The 19861-nt window shown below is 48.2% G+C and overlaps 1 protein-coding gene across 1 annotated transcript in view; it reads right to left on the reverse strand.

The window, feature by feature from the left end:
• Positions 1 to 6542: 6542 nt before the first annotated feature.
• Positions 6543 to 19861, reverse strand: part of BACH2 (BTB domain and CNC homolog 2) — a gene marked incomplete at its 3' end in the record, with an annotated part of 73113 nt that continues 59794 nt past the window's right edge. Inside the window, exons 3-4 of the mRNA XM_081095091.1 lie at positions 12184 to 12390; positions 6543 to 7025 (exon numbers count right to left, since the gene is read on the reverse strand). Coding sequence (XP_080951217.1) covers positions 6543 to 7025; positions 12184 to 12390 — 690 coding nt within the window. The remainder of the gene's footprint in view (positions 7026 to 12183; positions 12391 to 19861) is intronic.

A 19861-nucleotide genomic window follows, 5' to 3' on the forward strand; every position in this document is an offset into this window, starting at 1 on the left:
GGGTGCTCTCTCCAGACATCCTGTGAACGCATCCTTTACAGCCTCACTGACAGCTCAGCCAACCGCTTCTGTGTCCACTGTTCCTCACAGTCGTCTGGCCTGCCTGCCACTCAATATCTCCGTTTCCCTTGGCATCAAACTCCAAGACCGAACTATCAAATAGGCTTTTCTCGCTCAATTGTATTTACTCCCTAACCAGAATTCTAAATTCCTTGCCCTGCCCCTCCTTGTATCTTGGTGTTGATTTCTTTTCTCTGTTTACTTTCATTTAGCTTTTGGTTTGAGATAATTGCAGGTTCACATGTCATTGTAAGAAACAACACCCTCCCCATAGCTCCGCCCAGTGGTGACATTTTGCATAGGCAACAGCACCAAACCCAAACCAGGAAATTGGATTTAATGTCTTTCATCTGCTCTCATAGGCACTAGGGGTTTTGAAAATTCAGAGTCGAGGAATCACTTTGGCATGATCACATATTTAGACTTCTGATCAGATCAGTCAGGTAACAGGTAAGGGTATGAACTTGAGGAAGAGACATGGCTTCTCTGGCAGCAGAGATTTCCTCAGGCCACCAGCTGTGTCGTCTGTAACAGGGATCTGAGTCAGAGAAAGTCAGTTTACAATGCATAATGATGTGTCTTTATTTCATCAACAGAAATGGTGTCTAGACAAAATTTAGTTAACACTAGCAATTCAATTGAAATTTTTTTTTTTGCACATAGTGTATTTACAATGAGTAAATGAAGTTTCAATTCATTAGTTCATAGCAACGCTTTCCCCCCCAAAAAAGGTAAAAATTCTTAGTTACAGAGAATAAGCATCAACAGCTGTTTTCATCTTTACAATAAAAACCACAAGAAAAACCACAATCACTTAGAAAGTAAAAGACAAGCCTAAGAACTAGTATAATAAACTGATGCACTGAATTAAGTTACATTAATCGCATAGAATCTGTGTAAAAAGTATGTAGAAAAACACCTGATGTAACCTGTTACAGTCGTTGACCAGTTATGAGAGGTACAGAGGGTTATACAGGTAGATATGTGTGAAATCTGTCCGTATTGTTCGACCTGGGGAGGAGGAGAGGCGGGGCTGCGGCCCCTTGCATACACTGAGAAGACCCTGTTTTGAATATGGCCTCTGGAGTTTGTAAGGCATGTATTAGAGGTGCACTTGCATCCGACTGGTTCTGGAACAAATTCTCACAGGCCCTCTTGGCCTCCCAAGCAAAGGTGGGTGCTTGCCCGGAATGGCTCACGGTGTCTAACCAGCACCCAAAGCTCCCAAGTGCATCTGGAATCTTCCTGATTACTCGCTGGAAGTGGCAGGTCTACGTCCCAGAGTGCATGGGCACCCCAGCATTCACACATGCAAAGTGCACTGTGGGGACTCGAGCGGAGGTCACCCCTCTGCCTCCAGACATGTTTCGGTAGAAGACTAAGCATCAGTCTGTAGGAAAACCCCACTGTGTCCAAGTCCTTCCCCTTTCCTGATACATGGGAACATTTGGCACTGAATGCCAGTCTACCTGAAATGAATGGCCTGGGTGCACTTCTGCTTCTAAGGAGGGCCATGGTTTCCTCTGAGGTCAATAACCTGGAATGAACGTGAGAGTCAGAGCTGTCTGTCCATTGCTTGATACTGAAATGCGCACACCACACCACGCCATGAAATCATCTCCATATTACAATGAAAACACACCGATAGCCATTTGATATAAATATTACCTCCCAGGGTGGAGTGTAGGAAAATACTATACATTTAACTTTTCTTTGCAAGAAATGTTTTTGCACCGTCAGTTGAATAATTTATCCTTAATCTGCCACAATAGTTATTTTCTATGTACAAGTACTATTTGCACATATTTGTGTGCAAATATTTTCTATTCTGCAGCATCCATCTTCGATGCTTGGGTCATGAGATGGCTTGGGCAGTGTTAGAAACACACAGCTTGAACACAGAATGCCTCCCCACGGCCACCCAGGGCCCCGCGCTGTGGACTGACCTGCCAGAAACGGAACCTACAACAAAATCCTCTATTTGGGCAAGAAACACTAACTCATGATCCAGTGAACAGCTTTATTCTTTAAACACACACACACACACACACACGCTATGTTCTTTAGTCTATTTACAGTGATGAGGAAAAAACTTGATTCTTGCTTCCTTCTAGATCTGACTCCTCCACACGAAGCGACAGTGGAGCGGTTTGAAGTCCTCTCCTATGCAGCTCCCAGTTTGAACGGGGTGTGATGTATAGACCTAGGGAGCCAAGAAGGGCTTGAGAGAGCCTGGCAGGCTTCTGCTTGTGTTCAGAGGATTACGCTGCCCCACAGTGGATCAGCTCACAGGGCAGGACTTGGTGGTTTCTTAAACGGCTTATCATTTTACACTTTTGTTTGTTTCTTCTTCTTGAATGGCCATCATAAAGTATTAAAGGAGAGAGTGTAGGTGTGGACCTCTTGGCAATAGCACTGAACGTGACACTGCCCACCTGACCTTGAGCAGTCCTCCCATGCAGGCCCTCACTTGGCTCCCTGCCCTCCTTTTCAAGAAGCGGCAGTTGGCCTGCTAATCAACAGCCTTTTTTTAAAGTTCCTTGGGAAAGCAAGACGAGGATTAAATCCAAAATCATAGTGCATCTTCAAAGCAGCATACCTTCAGAAAGACAGTTAATAAATTACTTGTACACTATACAAAATCACTCCGTCTGCTGCAGCTCACCTCTGACGCCGGAGTCATGGCCAGGGAACCCAGAGGGAGAAGCAGGAGGGCCTAGGAACTGCCAGCCTTTTTTTTTTTTTTTTGCAACTGATTTGTTCCAGAATCAGTATGTAATAAAGTTCATTTATTCAAGGCACCCCCAGATAACGCAGAGAAACAAACACATACAGCAAAGCACTCGCCTGCCCGAAGCCTGGCCAACCTGAAGGAAGTGAGGCTGCCTGGAGACACACATAGAACAAAGGGGGGGGGAACTAGATTCAGGCGGCTGTTAGCTCGTCACCTCCACTGTCCCTGCCCTGACCCATCCCAGGCCCAGACACTCAGAGCCCAGCCCCTAGTGGGCTGGCGTAGGGATCCTCCTAAACAGACCATGGTGGGAGGGTCCTTTATTTTGGTAAGAAAGACCCCAAAGAACCCTGTTCCTTACGGTTAACTTGCTTCTCCTTTTCCTACGAGACACAGGCTTCCCTAAGGGATCCCAGGGGAAGGAACAGGCTGGTTTTAAAAATTCCACTTGAGGCAATTTGGATTCTGGTCCCCAGCTAGTCCTCCCTTTGAATGAACCAGGAAATAATCTTGACAAACACATGTTTTAGAGCAGTAACAGACATGGACATGTTGCATTGCACAAAGTTAGTCACTGTTCATGGTGGATGGTGAACAAAATCGGTTAAAAAGAAATCGAAAGACAGTTTTTCAAGCAGTGTTTTTAACCAGTTCCTACAGCAAGGGTTTGGTTGGAGAGAGGAATAAAAGTGAGGTGGGGGCTGGCAAGAAGAGGAGGTGGATCCAGTTAGGGTGGAGAGAAAGAAAGAGAGCCCTTCCCACTGGGAGCAGCCACGGCACAGGTGTGTGCGGACCGACCCACAGGGAGAGGGTGGACGGAATGTGGTCAAGACTACCAGTTGCACGTGAGTTGCTACCAGGATAAATGATGCCAACAAGGCGTTTGGGCCTGGTTATGATCTGAGCAGAAAACATTCCTTTTTTGAAAAAGAGGAGGTCACTTCAAAAAGGAAAACGAGAGAGTTCAAAGACAAAATACTGTTGGCTGACTCCACCGCAACACAGACTGGGGATGGGTCACATGATCCACACTGACTGTAAATTCCAACGGTCACCAGCTTTCCACAAAGGCGGGCAGACCTCTTGGTGAAGCGCAAGACCTGTCTACTAGGCGGAGAGATACCAACAACCGCGATGACAGGGGCAGCTCTGGCACAGAGCTCAATGAGACAAGCATGCGCACACCACACACACACAAACACACACACACACACACACGAGAGGAAACGAAAACCCAGAGGCAGGTTTTAAAAGTGGAGCTAGTTTAAAAGAAAAGCCTTTTTTTGTGTTTTAATCCTACAGCGTGAACCAACACATTTCTGGCATTCATACATATTCCAACGTTTAGCGCTAATATTTGTACAGAAAAAAGTTAATAATACTAAAACTTGTTGCTATGATTTCACTTTCGCCTACATCATATACTAATTCCCCCTTTACATGCAGCTTTAATATTGTCCAAACAATGGCACAAATAAAGAAACAGAGTCAACCATCTAGTCCCCAGCGCCCACCACCCCATCCCCACATCAAACCCTTAGGGACTCTTCCCCTGGCCAGGCTGGGCCCGCTGGAGCGAGGGAGCTGATTCCTCCTCCTCTGCGGCTGGGGCGGGGTCTCAGCACCCTCTCCTGTAAACGTGGCCAGGGGCCCACACCCCCCCCTCCCAACCCTTCAGAGCCAAGGGAAGCTGCTCTCTGTGGGTTGCAAGCCAACCAGTTTTGCAGCAAGAGAAGAAAATGATCATCAGGTGAGGGCAGGTGTGTGTGTGGTGGGGGCAGGGTCAGGGCGGGCTCCTGGCCACACCACGTCCAAAGACTCAGAATGAAATCTGCCTGGGGACAAGAGACTGGTGGAAAACCTCAGAGTTCAACTCGAAGCATTTGGAGAAGGAAGAAAGGAAGGAAGGAAGGAAGGAAGGAAGGAAGGAAGGAAGGGAGGGAGGGAGGGAGGGAGGGAGGGAGGGAGGGAGGAAGGAAGGGAGGGAGGGAGGAAGGGAGGAAGGGAGGAAGGAAGGAAGGAAGGAAGGGAGGGAGGGAGGGAGGGAGGGAGGGAGGGAGGGAGGGAGGAAGGGAGGAAGGGAGGAAGGAAGGAAGGAAGGAAGGGAGGGAGGGAGGGAGGGAGGGACGGAGGAAGGGAGGAAGGGAGGAAGGGAGGGAGGGAGGGAGGGAGGAAGGAAGGAAGGAAGGAAGGAAGGAAGGAAGGAAGGGAGGGAGGGAGGGAGGGAGGGACGGAGGAAGGGAGGAAGGGAGGAAGGGAGGGAGGGAGGGAGGGAGGAAGGAAGGAAGGAAGGAAGGAAGGGAGGAAGGAAGGAAGGAAGGAAAGAATGCTCTCGCCTGTGTCCAGGACAGACCTTAGGCTCAGTCTGACCTGCTCTCTCCGACTCTGGGTGAGCTGCACTGACCCAGGACAGCCGCGCAGAGGCAGGGCCTTGGGGCTGCAGGTCACCCCCTCGGGTGAGCTCTCCCAGGAGGCCAGAGTCCTTCCAAGTAGCAGGTCCTGCCGCACTACACCCCCAGGGCAGGCGAGGCTGGATGAAGTGCTGAAATGAATGGGACTTACTCCCCGGGTGAGAAAGCAGGTCTGACTTATATCTAGGAGCCAATGCCTACTATTTCGATGCACTTTCGAGTGAGATGCCCAAACTCTCTCCCCACTTAGGAATCTGAACATCCAGCATCAACTCCGAACTCTCCATCTGCATTTCGACTTTGCTTAGGAAAGGCGGGGAGGAGGTGAGATAGAAAAATATTCAAGCAGATTATTGTCGACACATCCTAGGATGAATTCATTATTTGGCAAGATTGTTTTTTTCCCTACATAATTATCACCTGAGTGGTTTTTTAATGAGCTAAAGTGTTTTACTTTTAAACTAAAAGCAAAGAATATACAGTATACTAGAGTTATACGGAAGTTACAACTTCATTTAAGAAAATAGGTTTGACCCAAAACTCAGTGCAAGTGGCAAAGTTGACCATGACTGTACAGTGTCTGCAGAAACAAACAACAAACCCACCAACTCAGATGACACCACCTGACAGTGCCAAACCCAAACCAAACAGAAAAAGGCTGTCTGAAAACAAAAACCTCAAAATGAAGACTTCCAACATCGAATTCTGTCCATAAATAAGTACAAATCGAAGTTGAACTGTGAAGCAAGAAAAAAAAAAAAAAGACCATGTTAACAGTTGCCAAACTAGTTCTAGCATCAGAGACAAAAGAAGAGGAATGTTGGAACCTGTCTGTCAATGAGAGATGAAGTTTCCAGTTTTAGGATGAGAAAGTTGAGGCATGCAGGACTTTTGCATATGGAGAGATATATATTTCATATATATATTATATATAATATGTACAGTCTAGCTATAAAACTTTGATGTGTATAGAAGCTGTCTTCAATGAAAAAAATTGAACATTCAGAAGAAATTCCTGAGATAGGGTTTGTGACATGGGCCACTGAGAAAAAAATCCGTGGTTGGGTCCTAGAGGTGTTATAGTCTATCCCTGTTAAGACTGAAATTAACCCACAGACAGACAGTGTCACCACTGTTGTCTTTCCTTGCCGGGGCAAGGGGTAGCACCATTGTGAAGGTAACCATCACTCCTGCGTGGAGAGAGGAGGGAATACTTGCTAACAGTATTGCTGCTGAGACCGCTGTAGTGTGCACCAATTCCTTCTCGGTTCTTCCAGACGACAGCTGGACAGCGCCACCTGGTGGGGAGGTGTGAGACGCGGAGGCGGGCCGCGTCACTAGGTGTAATCCTTCCTGGGCTGCTCGTCGGTTGTACACTTGTCAGTCATTTCCTGGCAGAAGTCCACGGTCACCGTTTGGCTCCTGGGTTCCAGAGGAGGCCCTCTCTCCGCGAAGGTTCCTGGGTCCGTGCCTTCCAGCCTCCGCGCAGAAGTACAGTTCTCGGAGGCGTTGCTGGGGGCCCAGGGGGGCCCCGGCGGCGCGGCACCCTGCTCCAAACAGCAGGGCACGGTGTCCCCAACCGCGCACGGAGGGGCGGCAAGGTTCTGCTCCACGCCCAAGGGCGCGGGGCTAATACTGGAGGCTGGAGGGAGACCCATGGGTCTGAGGACAGGGCAGTACCGATGCAGGGCCTGGACCTGCTCGGGGCTCTGGATGTCGCGGCAGACTTCCTGGGAGAGGCAGGAGAAGTTGTCCAGCAGCTCCCCCATGCACGCCTTCAGCTGGTTCCTCTCGGACAGCAGCTTCTCCTTCTCGCACACCTGGACACGGGGACACAAGAGACGCCCGGTCACGCCTGCGCCGGAGGGAGACCTTGCTGCTGGGCTCTCTAGAAACTCAGAACATATCCCTCCCGGGAGCCTGGACATGCGCTCCTTCCAGGTCTCATCGCTGAGCTGCCCACCCAGAGGGGCACCGATCCTGACACCTCCCCGTGGCAGCTCTTTGTCCCTCTCGGTGGCCTGGCCAAGTGACCAGTAAAATCACCACCAACCAGAACACTTCTTTTTTTTTTTAAGATTTTATTTTTTTAAATTATAATTTTTTAATCCTTACCCGAGGACATTTTTTCCATTGATTTTTTTTAGAGAGAGTGGAAGGGAGAGGGAGAGACAGAGAGGAACACAGATGTGAGGGAGCCACATTCATTGGTTGCCCCACACACGCCGTGGACCAGGGCCGGGAGCCTGCAACCGAGGTACATGCCCTTGACAGCAATTGAACCTGGGACCCTTTGGTCCACAGGCCGATGCTCTATCCACTGAGCCAAACTGGCTGGGGCTCAGAGCACTTCTGGGAGTCAAGGTTCCTGTTTCTTAGAATTTGGGGTTTGCAGGGGATCAACTGGAAAACTCTTGGTCTCAAACCAAGAGCTGAGAATCTCCCCTAGATGCATTAGATTGCCATTTCTGAAGGTCAAAAATAACTGAGCAAGGCAGAGCCATGGCGACCAGTGGTTGCCAGGGGGGTGGGGTGGGGTGGGGTGGGAAGGATGAATAGGTTTGGGGTGGTGAAACTACTCTGTGTGATAGATACACGGTATTATGTTGTTTATTATACATTTGTCCAAACCCATGGGCTGTACCCTAAGAGTGAGCCCTCATATGAACTATGGACTTGGGTGATTTTTTTGTGTGTGTGTGTTACTCCTCACCCTAGGACAGTTTTCCATTTATTTTTAGAGAGAGTGGAAGGGAGAGGGAGAGACAGAGAGAAACATTGATGTGAGTGAGACACATCGATCGGTGGGCCCCGGCCAGGGCCAGGGATGGAGCCTTCAGCTGAGGTATGTGCTCTAGACCAGAATCAAACCCGGGGCCCCTCAGTCCATGGGCAGATGCTCTATCCAAGGAGCGAAACCAGTCAGGTCAGCTGGGCGATTCTGATGCGCCAGTGTAGGTTCACCAATTGTAACAAATGTGACTGGTGGGGCATGTTGATAATGGGGGAGGCTGGGAGTGTGCAGGAGCAGGGGGCATGTGGGAATTATGTGTTTGCTATTCAATTTGGTATGAACCTAAAATTCTTGAAAATATTTAAGCTATGAAAATTAAAAAAATGTGATTATTGGCCATTTCAGATGGTTCCATCCAACCTCAGCAGGCTCGCTGGCCTTCGTTGCAGACTGAGCACACATGCTGGTTAGGACGGCTGGGGACTGGGCAGTGAGGCTGACTCTCCCTGGACAGCAAGAGGGCACACAGGGCTGTGGAGACCGAGGTTCTCAGGTGTTTTCCTTCAGGAAAATTCCACACAAGCTCTTGTGCTTCTCAAGTCCATCACCCCCTCAGAGAGAGGAATTTAGCACCAGAGGGGAGAGGTGTTTAAGTTTTACCAGAACTCCTTGTGTGAGGGGAGAGGATCAGGAGGCTCCAGAGAGGGCGGGCACACAGTGACATGGAGAAACTACACATCGAGGGCAGCGTGGAGTGAGGATGGGAGAGAAAATGAAGCGGGGGACAGAGTGAGAGGGTGTGGGGGGCACACATCTGATGTGGGGGCTCCTACACAAGCTGCAGATGTCTTAAATCAAATGCAGCCCGGCAGGCACGTGGGGGCTCCTACTGAGCTGCACGTGCCCATCTCGAAGGCAGCCCGGCAGGCACGTGGGGGCTCCTACACGAGCTGCACGTGCCCATCTCCAATGCAGTGTGGCAGGCACGTGGGGGCTCCTACACGAGCTGCACGTGCCCATCTCCAATGCAGCCCGGCAGGCACGTGGGGGCTCCTACACGAGCTGCACGTGCCCATCTCCAATGCAGTGTGGCAGGCAGCACGTGCAAGTCTGTCAGAGACAGAGATTTATATGGGGAAAGGGCACCTGCTAAAATATTTATAAATTTTCCAAGAAAACATGTTTTAAAAATGAAAAATAAACAGATGTACAAGTGCAACTCGAGAGAAATACATTATGCAAGTTTGCAGAAGCTGAGTGGCACGCCGGAGACGGCGTGGGAGTGGGGAGTGAGAGTGTCGTGCTGGGGACTTGTGGGCGGGATCAGTTGGCCCTGCCAGAGCCACCTGCCACTCAGGCCAGGCGAGTGGGCGCAGCTCCCCAGCTAGAGGGCGGTGGGTAAGAAGCCAAAACCATCCAGGCTGTGCAACCTGGACCTTCTGTGCTGTAACCTGGAAGGCTGTGAAGAGGCAACAGCATACAGCCTGGGAGGGGACTCTGAGGGAATCCCAATCTTAATTCTGCCACATCAGCTTGGCCCAGCCAGTGACCCCTCCACACCTACCGACCTGCAAAATGTCCCGGGTCACTTTCTGGGGTGAAGAGGATGAAACGCTATGTGTGCGGTGTTTTGGCTCACTGCACACATCAAGACTTGGTTGAAAGCGGGAAGCACTAGGGCACAGCTAGCTGTACACTGACGAGCATTTCATTTGGTGGTGAAATGCCGCATGTTACTTAAGGGGTTTCCAAAAAAAGGGGTGGTGGTGGTGGGGGGGGGGCGCAAACCAGATGCCCTCTTGGTTTCCCAACTGAACAGTATTAGCAAGAGCTTTAGATGTCTGCCTGGTGTGTGGCGCAGACTTATTATTTGTTTATATCACACAGTCGCATGGAGAGGAATGCTAAACAAAAATTGGGCATTTCTCAAATATGGGTGGTTAGGGTTATCCTATCGCCTGAAGAAGAGTGTCGGCCCGGCATTCCTACAGACTTGGGCCTAAGACCTTGCCGACTGGTACCTGTGGGCCCAGCCTGGCCTGGTTCCCCACCTAAGCCCAGCAGGCTTTCAGAAGGCCCACACTCACCAGCAGCAATGTGGTGCTTGGCTTAAATTAAAAACGTTTTGTTGTTCTTAAAACAACATTAAAGAAAAATCTGAAAGAAAGAAGTCATTCATAATTCCACGACCCAGTTGCAATTTTAGGTCAATGGACATTTCCCGAGAGGTTTCAATGGGTCTGCCCTGGACATTCAGAGATGATCACCTAACTGTCCTTGTTGCACGAAACCTACAGTCTCGGGCAAGGGGCTGGGGCGGCAGACACAGACAACGCAAGACGAATAATGTGACAAGCATGAAGCCAGAGGTCAGACTGGCTCCAGGGCAGGTGCCAGCCTCACAGGGGCTCAGGAACGGGCCTTCCGGAGAGGGGACAGTTACCTGTGTCTTAAAGAGCACGGGTAGAGTTAGAGAAGATAAACAGGGAGATGTCCGAGGTAGAGGGGAAACAACAGAGGCACAAGCACAGAGGTGTAAAGAGTAGGAGATGTTGGGGGGTGCAGACAGTTTGATTTTATTCGGGGTCAAGTTGTAGGGAGAGAGTGGAAGGGTGCTGGAGAGCAAGACAGCCTGACTCCTGGAGAGCACCAGCTGTGTCGCTGAGGAGTGTGGGCTTTATTTGTACATGACAGGAGCCACTGAAGATGGGCAAGTTTTCCCGGCTTGGTGGGTGTTAATTAAATAATAAAAAGGACTCTGAGGTCCAGGACTATCTTAATAACCCATAACATTGCCTCGCCAGTGTGGCTCAGTGGTTGAGCATTGACCTATGAACCAGGAGGTCATGGTCCGATTCCCTGTCAGGGCACATGCCCGGGCTGCAGGCTCGATCCCCAGTGTGGGGCATGCAAGAGGCACCCGATCAATGATTCATTCTCAGCATTGATATTTCTTTCTTTTTTTTTTAAATATATTTTATTGATTTTTTACAGAGAGGAAGGGAGAGAGATAGAGAGTTAGAAACATCGATGAGAGAGAAACATCGACCAGCTGCCTCTTGCACATCTCCTACTGGGGATGTGCCCGCAACCCAAGTACATGCCCCTGACCGGAATCGAACCTGGGACCTTTCAGTCCGCAGGCTGACGCTCTATCCACTGAGCCAAACCGGTTTTGGCTCAGCATTGATATTTCTATCTCCTCCTCTCCTCTCCTCTCTCTGAAATCAATAAAAAATACATATAAAAAAAATAAAGTCTTAAAAAAGAACTCGTAACATTTGTTCATGCTTTTCAAACGCCTGGCTCTTAGGTTCGCTTTAGGACGGTGGCTTACCAGGAGGCAAAGGTTTGCTGCGTGCAGTCTGAGGACCCAAGCGTAGATCATGACCACACTGTGTGGCCTCCCTCTCCCTCCCTGACACACACTCGGCACCTGAGCTGATCAGTGTCAGGATTTGGCCAGCAGAAAGGCCCAGCTGAATGAGGTTGCACTGGTTGCCTGCAAAGCTGGTCAGGGGTGAGGCCACCTGGGTTTATTCCTGTAGCTTAAGTTTGCATTTCACGAAGAAGGGGCACACAGCTCCGAGGGACAGGAAGCTTGGGGGATGGGAGCTTGTTCCCTGACACAAAATACTCTCAGGCACAGGGAGGACGTGATAATCACCTCGAGGCAGAATTGCAACATCAAGGACCCTGGGACAGGGAAGGGCTTCAGGAGCTGAGCTGCCTCACAGCAGGCAGGTGCCCTACCTCTAACCCACTCCTCTGGGGGAGGCAGGAGAAAACACAAGGTTTGGAATCAGACAGTTGGGCTGGCGGCCAAGTTATGCCACAGAGTGGGGAGTTACCTAACCCCTCTTGCGCTCTTGTTTCTGCCTCTGTGAATGGAGATAAAATAGTATCTAAGTCGTAGGGTTGATGTGAGGATTAACCTACAAAAATACTTCAGAATAATACCTGGTCCACATGCGCCTGTGATAAATGTTAACTATTAGAACACGCTGAATGGAAAGTAGGAAAGAACGACCTCTACATAAAATATCGACACGTGATTACTCACCCTCACAGACACACCCATGGTGGATATAAAGCTATTATTTTTGCTGAGAAACTTGTTTACAAATGAACCCAAACTTCCCTGAATGGCGACCCTTCCCTTGACTTCTTCAGCCTTCCCTGCTGTACCTTTGCATCAGTCCTGTCACTCCAGGGCGCAGAGAGCAAGGGGAGGGCCAACTCACCAACTTGCGGATTTCACATTCTAAATTCTGAATGCAGTCCAGCTTCCTCTTGCGGCAGCGCTGGGCCGCGATGCGGTTCTTGCTGCGCCGCCGGACGTCGTGAATGAACTCTAACTGTTCTGAGGTCAGCTTGTGCATCTTAATCATCATCTGGAAGTCGTTCCTCGGGAGATCTGTGATTTGATCTACAGGAAAGGGAAGTTTGACCTGGAACCAAGAATAACAGATGATGATTACGGCAGCTGGGTTTTTAGTTTTCATTCAGGCAGGTAGAACATCAAAGCATGGTAAAAAAAAACCTCCTTTCGAAGATGACCGAGTAATACGGGAACTACTGAGAGCAGCTGTGATTAATTCTTCCCTGTTTCAAGTATAAATCTGATGTAATATTCAGATAATCAAACAGAATGTGATCACACAAATTACATGGTGCTTATCATCCCTGAGATTTTTGAAGCACGCAGCATGGAAAACACTGGGAAATGTGAACTTTTTCATTGCTACAGCACTTTAGTAAGAAGGATTCTCTAGCTGGTTGAAACCTGCTTCCATTGAGCCACAGCTCAATAAAACAACTATGTATAGAAAGAGACCTAAAGAATGGTCTGAAACACTCGAAAGAAGAGAGCATCGCACACCCTGAAGACGCTGGGAAGGTGGGACAGTCAGCGATGCCTAGTTACCACGGCATAAGGGAGACAGGGCGGTGGCTTGGAAGGCTACTCCAGCATGGACAAGGAGCTAGAACTGGACTTGCGTCATTCCTACCAGATGTGGGACCTCAGACAAGTTACTTCACTTCTCTAAACCCTCGTGTGCTCATCTGGAAAACAGGCCGTGCTTTTTAGTCTCCCAGTGCTCTTCAAGCGGTAGGCCCTTTGGCAGATTGTGTTTTCCAAAACGCCACGGCCATCCCATCTCACACTTTCTTTTACAAGAAACCTTCTTGACCTTCTTCTATCGAGAGGATGCACATTCCTGCCTCGACCAATACAGTGCAGCAGGAGCGATGGTGTAACTTTGGAGGTTCGGTCATCAAAGGTGTTGCCGTTTCCTCTTGGGCCTCCTCGATTGCTCTTTGTGGAGGAAACCAGCTAAGTCCTGTGGCGAGGCCCCTGTGGAGAAGACCTGAGGCCTCCAGTCAACAACCGGCATCACCTTGCCAGTCACATGAATGAGCCACCCAGGACGTGGACTTTCTGACCGTGTGCCTCCCTCTTCCTCCCTGACACAGACTCGGCACCTGAGTTGAGTTTCCAGGATTTGGCCGCAGGAAGGCTGAGCAGAATGAGGTTGCACTGGTTGCCTGCAAAGCTAGTCGGGAGTGAGGCCACCTGGATCTGACTTCCACCTCATGAGGTTCCCCAGCCAGAAGTGCTCAGATGGGCCACGTCTGAATTCCTGACCCATAAAACAGTGGGAGGCGTTAAAACGATTTTTGTTGTTATAAGCCACAAAGTTTGGGGTGATCTGGTAAGCAGCAATAGATAACTGGTGCAGATATTATTATCAGCAAGAGTCTCACTTTCAAACTCTTGACAAATCAAAGCCAATGAGCATTATTCAAAGAGAGGACTCCCGTCTCTTGAGGGATGGATCTGTGTCCTCCTTCTATTGTTAAATGCTTGGTTACAACCTTGTCTGTGGCGGTTTGCAACATTTAAGAACCACAGCCTTCTAGAGTCTCCTCAGCACTCATGAGGTAAACACAGGCCTGCAGCTTCCCGCAGTTGGACACCACCCTTTCCAGGATTCCTACTGAAGACCCTAGGGACTTTGGGGTTCAGTTCTGCTTCTGTTTCAGAAGCTCCTAGAAAAGGAAGGTAGCACATTGTTCTGCCGAGAGTTTCCCAGCACAGACTGCTTCATGCTTGCTTACACTAGATAGAGTTTGCCGTAGACGGACCAGCAGATGGCGCTATGCACCTACACTTCCTTCAAGCGCCTGCCCAGCGCTGTCCAATGCAAACAATGCCGCTGCATCTGTGATTCTACATTTCTTAGTAGCCACTGATTAAAATAATTCAAAGAAATGAAAACAGGTGAAATTAATTCTAATAAAATATTGACTTGAACCCTATAGATCCAAAATATTTTCAACATGTAATTAATAGAAAATTACTGTGATATTTTACTTTTTTGGATGGGAGGCACTAAATTTTCAAAATCCGAGGCGTATATGACACCTACAACATGTCATAAACTAGCCACAATTCTGGGGCTCAACAGCCACGTGTGGCTATTGTACTGGACTCAATGAAACTGAGGAATCAGAAAAATAGGTCAATTAAACCTGAGTTTCATTGATCAAAGTATTTCTGGGGAGGAAACCAAGCCCTCGCTAATACTCAGAAGGTGCAGTATTATGTCTGCCTGGCTTAGGGGAGGGTGATGAAGAAATTTTATCCTGAGCGCAGGCTTTTTCTTTGGTGACATCAGATGCCGGCAGACAGGAGCCCAGATCCTGGCTTCTGTGACTAGTGAATCCCCACGCACAAAGGCAATCACAAACAACCATGTGGCTTTTCCACGGCTGGGTGCACCTGCTTTGTCAGGTTGTCTGTAGCTCTGAGCCCACTGGACGCGGCATTAGCCGAAGGCTGCTAGTGGGCGCTGTGATTCTACTTGTGTATGGTGAACGCTGCCCCATGGTACCTATGAAACTCTTTGGCCCAAGAGAACCAAATCACAACGACACACATTACACCACTCTCAGCTCAGCCCTGCTCCGTCTGCTAAAGATGGGCAGCCAGGACAAACAGCTCCTTGTTATGGGCCCGGGAAAGGGCTTTGTCCATGGGGCTGTGTTTGCACAAGGCTTATACTGATATGAAAGAATGTTTGATTTCCCTTTCATACCCTTTGGATGACAAACAGACACTCAGATCCTGGACGGTGCCTAAATAACACAGAGGTCTGTGTGGGGGACACGGATGTTTCCACACCAGGCAGAAGCCTTGTTTGCACAGCAGAGGTGGCAGCAGTTCTGGGCCTGGCGTCTCCCCTTCTGCTGACCACAAAGCCGTTCTGCTCCCGCTCGCAATCGTGTTTACCGATTTTCAGAAAGAAAACATACCTATAGTTCAGGCCACAGGGAAAGTCAGAAGGCCTTCTGTAGTGAGAGTTACTATATTCAAAAGCATCCAGGCAGTGAATATAAAACACTAGGGAAATAGGACAGAGGTTGACAGGAAAGAAGAAAAATCAACAATGCTCGTTTCAAAGTCCTTGAAGCAAAAGGCCATATAAAATTTCAGCAGAGCTGTTGCAACTCCAGTTGCTTTTTAAAGAGGTCAAAGGAAAAGAAAATTGTCAGACATAGACTTTCTTCAATGTGAGGGGGAAAAAAAACCAACAAAGCAAAACCCAAACACTCTTGTTTCTCTTTAAAAGGCTCTGTTTCCCCTCCGGCAAGGGAGAATTTCCACTGACACCGGAGGCGAGTCCCAGAGGTGTTCTTGGAGAGGCTCAGCGGTCACTCACGGCGGCTGCTGGCTATGGTCAGAGATGTGAGCTCCAAGCCAATGCCATGGTCCCCAGAGATAAAGAGCGGGCACAGACCCCTCGTGGAGCAGGGGGAATGTTCCCTTCTCAGGCTCGCAGGCACCCCAGCACTCTTCAAACGGGGCTGGGAAGTCCGCTAATGCTACTTGGCCTTTGGATACGTTGAAGCACATCGAGAAGGCTGAGGCCCTTCTCCCTTTCTTCCAAGGAATTCTTACACCCCAAATGGCCTAGTAGGACTTCCCGTCTTATTTACTGTCCTTCCACACACTGATTCTTCCAAGATTTAACTTCTCAGCAGTGGCTTGGTTTTCATTCACTGGCCTCTCGCAGATTGTGCAAAACACCCAACCAGACAAGACGAAGATCCTGCCGGCCTGCAGCTATACCAGTGATGGCGAACCTATGACACGTGTGTCAGAGGTGACACGCAAACTCATTTTTTTTGGTTGATTTACTTTGTTAAATGGCATTTAAATATATAAAATAAATATCAAAAATATGTCTTTGTTTTACTATGGCTGCAAATATAAAAAAAATTTCTATACGTGACACGGCACCAGAGTTAAGTTAGGGTTTTTCAAAATGCTGACACGCCGAGCTCAAAAGGTTCGCCATCACTGAGCTATACAGTCAACCACGGGCATATGAGACTAAGCACAGGAGGCTGAGCAGGCTGCACTGGAGGGGAAGGGCCCTCCTGTGGCTTTTCCATGGGACCGAGGGCCCTGATTTCTCTTCAGGCTCGGGGCCGCCGTGTAGGTGCACCCGAGCTTTGCTTCTCAGTAGAGACTCTGAGAGTCAGCAAGCCCCGGGCCTGTGACACCGGAGCCAGCGGTGCCTCAGCGTGCATGGTCCGCCCCCGTTGACTTGACCCGGCCCAGCAGAGTGCCCAGGCTTCTCTTCCTTCTTAGCACAATGGGAGGAACAGGACACAGGTGTTTCAGCCCAGCACCTGCACTGGCTGGCTCAGCAGTGGCCAGAGGAGGGTGAGATCCTCTGGGGGCCCCAGCTCCTGATCAGTCAGGGGAATGAGTGGTCCTGCCATGGGCTGAGGGTCCTCTGGCCCCAGAGGCTGACAAAAGGTGAGAGAATGCTGTGTGACTTCTGGAGGGTGAATGAAATCTAAATATTCCTCCTTGTGGGCCTGGCCAGGGGGTGCCAGTGCGTCCTTCTCACCAAACACTAATCAGCGGCTCCACGCCCCTCCCCTGCGAACAGCTGCCCAGCTTCTGCAGCCGATATACCCCTCTCTCCCAGATAAACAAAAGTATCATTTAAGAAATTATATTATATATGACTTCTTGCAGAAAGTTCAAATATGAGACAAAGAGGGGGGAAAAAGATTCCCCTCCCCAAACAATAACACTCTTGCTTTGGTGGACTTCCCTGTGATCTTGTTTCCTTTGAATATTTTACGGGGTTTTAATGAGACGGGTTGTCATCACCTCCTGTGTCTCTTAACACATTTCATGTGCCTGGCGTCTCTGGGCGGCTCGATGGGGGCTACTGGATTAGGACCGAGATAAAACGTTGTAGAAAAAGCCGAGAACAAGCATCTATTTCCTCTAGAAATCCCAGTGGAAGCTGGTGTGTGAATCTTCTTGCTATCTCCTTTTTCGGTTTCAGTACCAGAAGTTGAGTAGAAGCCACGGGAGTCGATCCTACTAACTGTATCCAGCTCTCCAAAGCTTCTACCACCTATGCTCTTACAAGACCCCAGATCTCTGGGAGTTGTCGGGGGAGCAAGCAAGATGCCCACTGGGGCTAATGACTCCCGTGCTGCTGGCATGGGGACAGCCAGCTCAGCGCTGGGCAGATGCCAATGACAACATCTCCCTCCCAGACTAAGAAATGTTTCCTGAACAACTGTCCTTTTACCCTAGAGTCTCATGGTCAAACGCAGGACACCTGGGATTCAGCTGTGACACTGCAATCAACTAGCTGTGCGGCTGCAGGCAAGTCTTCCCTCCTCTCTGTCCTCAAGTTCTGTGAGCGTCTGTGAGTCAGCGACATCTGCCCTGCTCATCTGACACGGCTGCTGCGAAGGCTAAAATTGGATAGGAGATGGAGAAAGTGCTTTAAAAAGCTGGAATAGCCCTGGCTGGTTTGGCTCAGTGGATAGAGCGTTGGCCTGCGGACTGAAGGGTCCCAGGTTCAATTCTGGTCAAGGGCACATGCCTGAGTTTCGGGCTCGATCCCCAGTAGGGGGTGTGCAGGAGGCAGCTGATCAATGATTCTCTCTCATCATTGATGTTTCTATCTCTCTCTCCCTCTCCTTTCCTCTCTGAAATCAATAAAAAAAATATTTAAAAAGTTGGAATTGCCTTATAGATCTGACATATTGTTAATAATACTATATTTATTAGCTCTAATAAATATAATTTATTTTTCTTTGTCACATGGTTCCTTATTCTAGACATACAGTATGCTTTGAAATTCCAGATGCTAAGCACAGCTTTCTAGACATCACACAAGGACTATTTTAGTTAGAAATACGGCTGACGTCTATGCTGCCCAGCAAGGCCTTCTTTTCATTAGGTGGGCCAATTACAGACATGTGAAAAAAGATGCCCGATTCAACAAACCACTAAAGCAACTGTAAACATTTTACATGTAACATGTGCCTGGAAGTCAGCCTTTGGGCGGGAGAGTTAGAGTCAGACAAGCTCATCTAGGTGATTATTTGTCAGTGTTGGTGCTGGGCCTTATTTCTCCCTGCCCCTGCCTCTTATAGAAACACACAAGGATACACACACACTCACATACTTGATCCCTCTTGACATGATCCATGTTAATAAAGCAAACCCAACTAATCAATACTTTTAGCTGTCTTTCCAGTACTTCCTGACTAAAGTTCACAATGGATTAGAAATGGGTGTGGTATAAAACAGTGTCACTAAGAAGCTTCCTACTTAGAAAATACTTGTGACTTTTCTATAACTTTCAAATGTTAAAAATGAACCTGTAAACCAAAACAAGATACTACTTCAGATCCACTAGAATGGCTATAATAAAAAAGATGGACAATAACGAATGTTGGCAAGGATGTGGAGCAACTGGATCCCTCATACACTGCTGGTGGGAATGTAAAATGGTGCCATTGCCTTGGGAAACACTCTGATAATTCCTGGAAAGGTTGAAGAGAGTTATCATGTGATTCAGCAATTCCCCTCCTAGATATAACGAAGAGAACTGAAAACACATCTACAAAAAACGTGCACACAAGAGCTCACAGCAGCATTATGGACAATAGCCCAAAAGGGTAAACAACCCAAAAGTCACCAAACTGATGAATGGATCACCAAAGTGTGGTACATGCACATGGAATATTATCCAGCAACAAAAAAGAAATGAAGCAACTGATACATGACATATGGGGGGCATATCAATGGCAAGAATAAACCTTGAAAACATTATGTTCAGTGAAAGAAGCCAGACACAAAAGGCCACAAAGTGTAAGATTTCATTGATGTAAAATGTCCAGCGTAGGCATAGCTATAGGGGCAGGAAGCAGAGCAGTGGTTTCCTGAGCTGAGGGAGGGTACCGAGGGTGGCTGCTGATGGGTATGTTGTTTCTTTCAGGGGTGATAAAAACGTCTTGGAATTAGAGTGGTGATAGTCATAGAATGTTGTGAATCATTCAAAACCCTTGACTTGTTCACTTTAACAGGGTGGATTTGATGGTATGTGAATTACATCTCAATTTAAAAAATGAACCTGTGTGAGATATATGTAATAAAATTAAAACATTATAGAAATACATAGAAATGAAACTTTCCCCTATACTCCTTCTCCCCAACTTTGCCTCCCATTTTCAGTCAAACTAAGACTTTGTTATGCAAAGTGTTACTTTTGTTACTTCTTATGACCTATTCATTTTTTCATCATTGGAAGAAAAAAAAATTTCCAAGCTGACTTTTTATGTAAATAGCAAACAAACCCAGAAGTCATAAAGAAAAGAATGGATAACAACTACATAAAACTTCAAATTTTCTATATAGAAGAAGATACCATAAGTTAAAAAACCCCTGGAAAAATATAGAAAACATTTATCAGAAAGGGTTAATATTCCTATATTAAGGATTCTGTACACTGATTGAAAGACAACACGAAAGAAAAAGGGACAAAGATGTCAACCTCATTAGCAGTCATCCTTTTTTTGCCCATCACA

This window comes from Myotis nattereri (genome assembly GCF_964212035.1).
Source record: "Myotis nattereri genome assembly, chromosome: 6".
Lineage (NCBI taxonomy): Eukaryota > Metazoa > Chordata > Mammalia > Chiroptera > Vespertilionidae > Myotis > Myotis nattereri.